This window comes from Rhagoletis zephyria, unplaced genomic scaffold, assembly GCF_001687245.7.
Source record: "Rhagoletis zephyria isolate East Lansing unplaced genomic scaffold, Rhagoletis_zephyria_1.1 Rzeph_scaffold_08397, whole genome shotgun sequence".
Taxonomy (NCBI): domain Eukaryota; kingdom Metazoa; phylum Arthropoda; class Insecta; order Diptera; family Tephritidae; genus Rhagoletis; species Rhagoletis zephyria.
Window position 1 is genome coordinate 1 of NW_016165477.1, and position 9,214 is coordinate 9,214.

At 33.2% G+C, this 9,214-nt stretch overlaps 1 protein-coding gene across 2 annotated transcripts in view; it reads left to right on the forward strand.

Annotated features, from left to right (window-relative positions):
- Positions 1 to 1,374: 1,374 nt before the first annotated feature.
- Positions 1,375 to 9,214, forward strand: part of LOC108375025 (lysosome-associated membrane glycoprotein 5) — a 10,572-nt gene continuing 2,732 nt past the window's right edge. Inside the window, exons 1-4 of one of the 2 annotated variants that reach the window (XM_017631096.1) lie at positions 1,375 to 1,679; positions 1,823 to 1,917; positions 2,179 to 2,261; positions 4,871 to 5,119. In XM_017631096.1, coding sequence (XP_017486585.1) covers positions 1,830 to 1,917; positions 2,179 to 2,261; positions 4,871 to 5,119 — 420 coding nt within the window. In that variant the 5' untranslated portion in view covers positions 1,375 to 1,679; positions 1,823 to 1,829. Of the gene's footprint in view, positions 1,918 to 2,178; positions 2,262 to 4,870; positions 5,120 to 9,214 lie in introns of both variants that reach the window. The other variant, XM_017631095.1, reaches the window with a different exon arrangement.

Here is a 9,214-nt window from a genome sequence, read left to right on the forward strand (position 1 = left end):
GCATGTAAAAATCAAAAAAGGTAAAAATACAGACGTGGTCCGCCTTTTTCTCTTATTTATACAACCACCCTGTCGGAAACAACAACAACCAAAAAGGAAAGGGTTTAATCACCTTTACAATGATATACATTTTTTAAAAATCAGTTAAAAATTGTTTGCAATATAAGGAATTAAATTTTATTTAATTTTTCGAAGACCTGAACTTGGACCCCGCACAGCATCTGTAATATAAGTTTGCGTTTGTTAAATTCTTAATTTAAGGTCAATCATTGTAAAAATAACCTATGGTTGTATGTTTGACTTAAATAAATAAATAAAATAAATAAATAAAAGCAAAAGGAGGACTACGCCCATATTTTGAGGTTGTTAGTTATTTACATGCAATAATTAAATATAATTTTTTACCAAAGGTCCTGTTTGGAGCTTCGAAGCCCCATATCTCGATTTCGGAGGCTAACTTCGAAAAACGGAGAAATCCCTGTTTTAACTATGACTCAATCTTTAAAACAAAAAAATGGTTTGCTCCAATACCGAGAAAAAAAGTTGATTTTGCCGTATAGTATTATTAATTTACTCAAATAAATAATATAATAAAAGTGAATTTTATTAAGGTATTTTGAAGTTATTTTATTTTTGTTAATCCCAATCAAAGAACTAAGAAAAGAAGTGGCCTTCTGGGTACTATTTTGGAACCTCAAGTCCTTTCACCATAAATTCAGAAATTTGCTGAGAGAGAGCGTTCTTGGACCATTTGCTGAGTTAGGGCGTTACACAACCAAAATACAGCGTTCTTGAAAAATTTGCTGAGATAGGGCGTATTCGAACCAACTGCCGAGATAGATCGATCTTCCACTCAGCCATCGATATGTAGTATGTACATTAGGGTGGTAAAAAAACAAGTAAAGACGGAATTTTAATGCTCTCACACCTTAGAATTGTTCTATATAGAAAAAAAATATACCCTTATTTTTTATTTTGAAAACAAAAAATATATGGAGGTCGCACAAAATTCTTGAAATTCGCAAACATTGTTAAAAGAGCTTGATTTTTAAATAAATTTGATTGATAAGTAACTAAAAGCAAGCTCACGCCACCTCAAGTCAATGTTTGGTTTGCTGGGCTATGTCGTTGCTGCCGCCATCGGCGCCATCTGTGTGCTCGAGCTTGCATGAAAATGGAGCAAATTCTATCCACAGATACCAAGGGTTAAAAACAGTGTTGCTAAAGCACAAGTATGTGAATAAATTTTTTAACGCTATTTTGAAATTTTTGAGATGCCTTAAATTTCTTTAAATACATATTTTATACATTTCGCATTCGAAGTGAAAAAACAACGACAAATATTTACTAATAAGTAATTTATAGTGAAAATATGCTCTTTTTTTAAAAATATTTCGCTCATGCGCAGCACGCATTAGAGAGTACTCACTCTCTCTAAAAACACACTTGCACTTAAATATTTACATACATACTTACAAACATACCACTCATGCACGTATGAAAATGTACAAATTCCTTTGGAGAAAAACGATTAGAGCTAAGCTAAATGTCAGTAGCGAGCACGGCGGCGTTGACAAAGGCCACAGGATACAAAGGACGAAAAGAAATCGAAAGTCATATCTGAAGGCATTGCCAAAAAGTTTATACACTCTCTTGCATGTTGGATATACAGACAGACGGTAGTGGTGTGCTAAATGAAAAAAGGCATTGAAAAGAAAAATTTGAAAATAAAATTTAACTAAATAAATACAATTTAATATAAAATAAAAAAATCAACGAAAGTACCTAACTGTTGCGTTTTGTTTCACTTATAAATCGGCAGCTAAGAAATGTGGCAAAATTTTAGTCAAATAAATCTGCAACAGCACAAACGAATTAGTGGAGCAATAGGATTTTTGCTGCCGCTTTTGCTGCTTGGTGAGTATTACGACACTTTTCATTTGTTAAAATTAGATATTTTGCCTGCTGGATGAAGGTAGAAAATCGATATCCCAATGCGACATACAAATACATACAAATTTGGAAATGTTTCATACCTATAAACGTATATGTACATATTTATATTTGCATCTTCATAACAATTAGATGTGTTTAATTTAAGAAATATATATGACGCTTTTCACTTGTATGAATTATCTCAACCTTGCTAATTTGAAATTTTTTCTTGTTTAACTGCAGTTTCCCTTTGTGATGGCCTACAATTAGGCGCTTTCACCACCAAAACGCCCAGGGTCACCAAGTATACGACAAAGCCAGCGTCGGTAAGTTTATAGCGATAAATTCGGTGGGGCGTATTTAGTTGTTTCGTCATCAAACAATAATTGATTCAACGTTGAGACATATATGTAAATACATAAATATGTATGTATGCCTGTAAGGATAACCAGCCGACTTCGATCGATATGTTGTGTGGGTGTGCCACGTCACATAAGGAGCGCGCTTGGACTTCGTTCGCTTTATACATTTATGTATAGCTATAAAACTTACATATCGCATACCGTCTTCAAAAAAGGCACAAATAAAAAAAAAGTTGGCCGAATTTTTTGCATAAATGAATTTCTCAAATTCATGCAAATATTTTTTTTATCTTCATGGTTATATTCTCTAACTAAAAAACTACTGTTATACTTGTTTTTTATCTCGATTGCATTGAATCTGTACGATCCACAAGCAGATACATTTCCGAATCTGATTTTCGAGTTGTGTCTCTTTTGAAGACGGTGTGCGACACATAAATGCATGGGTCAATCCATGTCAAATCGACAAATGGTTGGTATAGGTCGTGATTGAATAAATTCTGATCAGAACTTTTCTTTTATTATATAAGAAAGGGAAAAAATATTAAAACTTCTGTTTCAAAGTAATGCAAAATCCCCAATATCACACGATTCGGAGTTTTCAAGATTATTTTTAGAATATCCCAAAAATTATCCTGGGTACAAAAATGGCTCTGGTGTCATTTTAAAGGTGATATTTGTGGCAAGAAAGAAAAAAACATTTAAGAAAAATTGGAAAAATAAAACCGTTTACAGAATTTTGATACCAAAGAATCCGAGTAGCGAAAAAAATTCTGAAATTTTCTGAAGAGATCAGTTTTTGATTTTAAATATTTTTTGTTACTAACTCTAAATAAAGTTATGTTGCGCAATTTACAAAAGTGAGAATAAACTGAATAACTTTTTTGCTTTTACAATTTTTTAAATTTGAAAATTCTGTAGTTTCTTTACTACTAGTTTTTGAAATATTAAAAAAAAACGTGCGAAATCTGGAAAATTGTGACTTTTTGAACTTTCGAGAAAAATTCATACATTGACCCAACTTGTAAACTAGAAAATTTATATGTTTTCTTTTGGAACCACTTCGTTATATGATAAAAGAAAAGTTCTGACCAAAATTCATCCAAATTAAAAATAGTTTATCCCAATTATTGGTCGATTTGACATGGAGTGACCCACATACATGCGCATACATATGTATGTATGTATAGTACATGAACTAACACACTTTCCAAAATGCGTACTTGTGTTTTCAATAGAGCTGGAAAACAACCGATGTTTGGGACCATCGATGTTGTCGATGATTTCAAAGCAAAACATCGATGTACTATCGAAGTTTCCTCAGTAAGGTTGGGTGCCAGTCGCTAACATTTTTCTCCGTAACGAGACGAGGAAAAACAATCTATATATAATTGCTCAGTCATACGACTTAGTTAGGACGATCTGGAGTAGCTACAGAATTGAGTTGGATATCAAATTAAAGTTCAAGCCCCATAGGTTATCGAAAAATTTGTCAGATTTCAAATCGGTGAAGTAGGTGCTAAAATATATGCGCTTAAACATTTTCTTGACTCACTCTCTTTACTTTCGCCCGAATTTCGGGGGGGTTATTACTAGTTATTAAGAATTCTTTAGAATTTATTTATAGTTAGTAACACAAAATATTTAATATCTAAAATCTAAAATCTCTTCAGAAAATTTCAGCATTTTTTTCGCTACTCGGATTCTTTGGTATCACAATTCTGTAAATTGTTTTATTTTTCCAATTTTTGTAAATTATTTTTTTCTTTCTTGCCACAAATATCACCTTTAAAACCAGACCATTTTTATACCAATAATAGTTTTTGAGATATTCAAAAAATAAACTTTAAAACTCCGGATCTTGTGATATTGGGAATTTTGAATTACTTTTAAAACAGAAGTTTTAATATTTTTTTTCTTCGGCGCCACTTCCTTATATAATAAAAGAAAAGTTGTAATTAGAATTTCATCCTTCTAACTTTATGCACTTAAAAAAAATAAGTCTAATTAAAAGGATATTTTCAATACCTATTCGTCCTTGTGAATTATCTCTTTCATGTGGTGCCCATACTTTTTTTGTACATTGCAATGCATTTTTTAAATACTTTTTAGAATTAATCATATCATTGAAACCATAAAGTCCTTTAAAAAAATCCTGGCCTCAGAGAGAAAACACTGATAACGCAGTTTTACTATATTTGGCCCACAGTTTCGTAAGTATATTGATTGCTTTATGTGCTTCGATTTTTTTTTGGTTTTTGTCGCACGCTGTAATATGTATGTATGTATTCATAAATACTTGCAATCGCTTTATAAACTGATTAAGTGGTGCAAGGTCGTTAGAGATATCCTTTCTGTCATTTGCTGAACGGGTTGCCGGTTTGAATACTATGTGTGTAATGAGAAAATACATAACATTGTATACAAGGCATTTGGTGGGTGATTATTGCATTGAAAGTTGAAATTGTTGGAGTTGTTTATTTTTTCAAAGATTTGCTCTATAAATGATAATATTACATATAGTTTCTTTATGCATAATACTATTTCTTTCCTCTTATTTTTTATTCGGTTAGTCCTCGTCAATGAATCACGAAGCCACCACATCAATTTATCGCCTCAATGCCACCAATGGAATCACTTGCATTTTGGTCAGCGTGGATGGTTTGATTAGCATTAAATATCGAAATAAATTGAATGAGGATGTCGAGGCGGACCTCTACCTTCCCGATGATCCCAAGTTAAGCGGCGAATGTGTGGAGTCCAACTACGAAACATTGCGGTTAGAGTTCAAAGGATTCGTGCTGACGATGACATTCCGCAAGGTAAACGACTCTAGCAATTATATCTGTATATTAAAGTTAAATATGTGAGCAAAAATTTGTACTAAAAATAGTGTCTGCAGAGCTTTTAAAACTACGCAAGCGTGTATGAATAATTGCTATGATTTAGCTATTCGCTGGGTATGACTACCCCAGCAGTCAATGCATGCGGAAAAAGTTCAAAGGATTTTAGCCCTATCAACTACGCATAATGTATGCACATACATATGTATATAAATATGTACGTACTGTGATGTGGTATGTGTGGAAGCGTTACTATTTATGTATATGGCTCCCACAATCACGCCTGAATGTTCTCAATGATGAGTAATAAACACATACGTATACGAAGGAAAATATTTTTATATAAAGATTGATAGGATGACCATTCTAGATTCAGCGATAGATCCGTACAGGTTTTAGGTCGGAACCAGGCACAAAACGACCTGCAGAAAACAGCACTCAGCCTACTTGCCGTCCATTCTACTGTTTTCATGTCCCTTTTAGTATGTTTTAAATCTGCACGATTTGCGTATAAACCTAAGCAGATTGTTCGGCGTCAAAGAGCTCAGGTGTTCGTCTTTCAATAATTCTTTCAAAGGCGGGGTAGAATCAATGAAGATCCGACAATGTGTGAGTCTGGGCTCAGTGCCGATATTAAACCAAAATTCAACCTCAGGGAATTCAACATTATAGAATCTCTTCAACAAAGGTAATTGTGCGTACTATCCTGTGGCCAAAATGCTGCCAAAGCTCTGGAGGTCTCGTGTTCCACGTGAGATTTCCACGACAGTTTTGTATCCAGGATTAGCGAGTCCGAATATGCTCCCCGTTCTTTCAGATTGGCTCTCATTTACGAATAATTACGAAATTTGTAATTTTTTAATTCAAATTAAATAAATAACTTAAAAATATAAAAAAGTCTCATAGTCCTTCTAAACATCTTCCGATGGCACTGAAATTTGAGAACATATAATTAAGTAAAGCTCGGTACTCAGCCTCGAAGGAAGCATTTGATTATCGAGCGCACTTTTCTGCATTCGTTTTATTATATTTTTAGGTTATTTTTACTGATGAAGAAAACAGTACGAAGAAAACAGATTTTTAATTCTGCCAGCTTTATATAGCTTGAGAAATAATATGTTTAAAGAGAATTTTATCAAAGTTAATAAATCTGAATTTTGACTGGTTTTATTATAAAAATACTCCTGTGTGCAACTTGAAGTTCTTGGTAACTGCGACGAATGTTTTTTTTTTATTGATTCACAAACTTTTCTGCCTTCTGGCCACACTTCAGCTAGTAACGCTTCTTCAGAAATAAGTTTTTCAACCCTTTCACCCTGCCAGGCTCACAAAAATGATGTTCTATATGAAGTTCTATAACTCAATCAAATTTTTTTTTACAAAAAGTCAATGTTTGAAGTACCTCAAAACTCGCGCAAATTTGTCAGTTCTAAAATACTCGTATTTTCATATCGAAGAAAGTGCACAACTTCGAACTTACACCTTATTATACTGAAATTAAATTGGCTATAAAAATGAATGCCCAAATCTTTTCTAAAAAATCGGAAAAAAATATTTAAAATTTTGATGGAAAATTTTTGAAATTGGTTGAATTTTCGCGAATTTCACATTTATTGACAAATTTTATATGGCAAATTACTTGATTTGAACATGATTTGTTTATGACTTAAGAATGAGCAGTAAATTAAGATAATGTGAACATGCTTAATAAAATAATTTTTTTGTTCAAAATTTTAAAATCGCATATATGTAAACCCCGAAAATAACNGGTTGAATTTTCGCGAATTTCACATTTATTGACAAATTTTATATGGCAAAATTACTTGATTTGAACATGATTTGTTTATGACTTACGAATGAGCAGTAAATTAAGATAATGTGAGCATGCTTAATAAAATAATTTTTTTGTTCAAAACTTTAAAATCGCATATATGTAAACCCCGAAAATGAAGCTGTTTACAAAAATTAATCTTTTTTCCATATGTAGTTGATGTTAAATCAATTATTTGACAAGTTGACCCCAGTCTGTATCCGCCACTGTTTGTGGGTTGTTCATTTTTGAGAAATTTTACCAGTCTAGCCGTTTCAGCCAAGGTTTCAATCCCGCTGCATCATTCTTTAAACGAGGCCCCCTTCGCAGAACGAAAAAATTAAATTTGAGGTTCCGGTTTAGAAGTTTTCTCGACTCACTCCTCCACTTATGAAGCTCCTTGTTCCACCAGAGAACAGGCGTACGGCTAAGAGGTGGACGAGATCTACAAGCGTTGTCCAAATTTGCACGTAGGGCAGCCCACTGTCGATGTTGTGGTTTGGCTTGGCTGTTCAAAGTGGTCATCTGGTTAGGCAATTTGAAGTGACATTTGTTCTGTAAACGAACCATGAAAAAATTAAATTGCTGATTTACTTGGAGGCTTCTTTTAGTGGTATTTTTAAAAAAATATTCGCATTTGCAGTCAATGGAAAACATCAAGATGCATGGTTTTCTAACAAACAAAAGCTTTATTTCCATTGTAAGGCAAGCGAAGTTGGAGGAGGAGAAAGTAAACTTTATATAATAAGTACTTTACAGTCTGTTTAAGCTAATCGTACATGGTAGAGAAATCTCTCTAGAGTTTTACTGAAATAAAAAGCTCCTCTCTCAATTAAGTTTACACGGTAGAGCAACTCTAGGAGATATTCAGTCTACCTAGAGACAAAATAGAGAAATCTCAACTTTTCTCTATCACGTACTCTACAAGCTGTGTACACGGTAGACAATAGTTACCCTGCAGTGAAACACCAAACTTGTCAGGAAAAATACTAGTTTACAACTAAGATACTGAAACCGAAGTATCTCGAAAATGAGCAGACTTGTACCAAGTACAAAACGATTTATTCATGCCCTGTTTTATTTGACTTCGACAGTTTAATACAATAAAGTACACAAAATATTATAATTTTTATTTGGGTATATTGTAAACCATTAAAGCGAGTAAGTATTCAATTATGTCAGAGTGCCAGGCCATTTTCACAATTTGGTGAATACCCCTTACATTTTAACTAATGGTTATGCCTCTTTCCAAAGGAGGGAGGCCATTGGAAAAGCCATTGGAATGCCTATGAAAATAAATGAAAATTTTCCGACATTTTGAAACGTTTTAAATCTACCTCAAATGCTGTGGCTGTACCGAATAAACGATTTGATGTCTTAGCCATTTCAAAATTTAAGAAACTGTGATGAAATTCATAGTCAAGACAGTACCATACGTCTCCGTAGAGCAAAAACTCTCTTTAGCTTACCAAATAGAGCATAGGGTTGTCGTAGAGCTTTCGTTCTAGCTGCGATGGACTGTATACACGACGAAAAAGTCTCGCTAAATAACTCCCACTTAGACTGTGAAGGTGAGTCTCTCGTAGAACTCTATTGAGTGTTTACTAGGGTGGCCCAAAAATGTATGTGAAAGAGTAAAGTCGGAATTTGTATGCTCTCACCCCTCCAGGATTTTTTTATACCGAAAAAAATATACCCTAATCTTTTTTATTTTGAAATCAAAAAATATTTAGAGGTCGCTGAAAGCGCTCAAAGTTTTCCATGTATTTTTATGGGCAAAAACCCACTTATCGTAGAAATGGTATAGAATAGTTAAAAATCAACATTTTCCCCCAAAAAACTCCGCTTATTTGCTAATCTCTATTTATAGGTGTCCAAGTATTTAAGTTACGAGCGCCTTATGGTGTTTTCGTTTCTACCAAAAAATATCGCCTTTTGATTGCGCTTTTCTCTTTCGTGTTCGATTCTAAAAAAATAATATAAAAAAACTTTTTAATATACAACGCTTTTATAAATGGACTAAAAAGTAGAAAATAATATTTCTCAGTCCCATAGAATTTGTTTTGATAACTTTTGATTTTGAAATTTTAGCAAAAGTCATTATAAACAATCTATGAAATTGAAAATGAAAAACGTGGGGCGCATGTAATGCAAGGCATTCGATTTAATTGACAATAGTCAAACTACATAACGTAGACCTAAAATTTCTACAGCGAAAGTAGAACTTTGAAATCGATTTTAAGCGGTCGTTATTCATATACCCA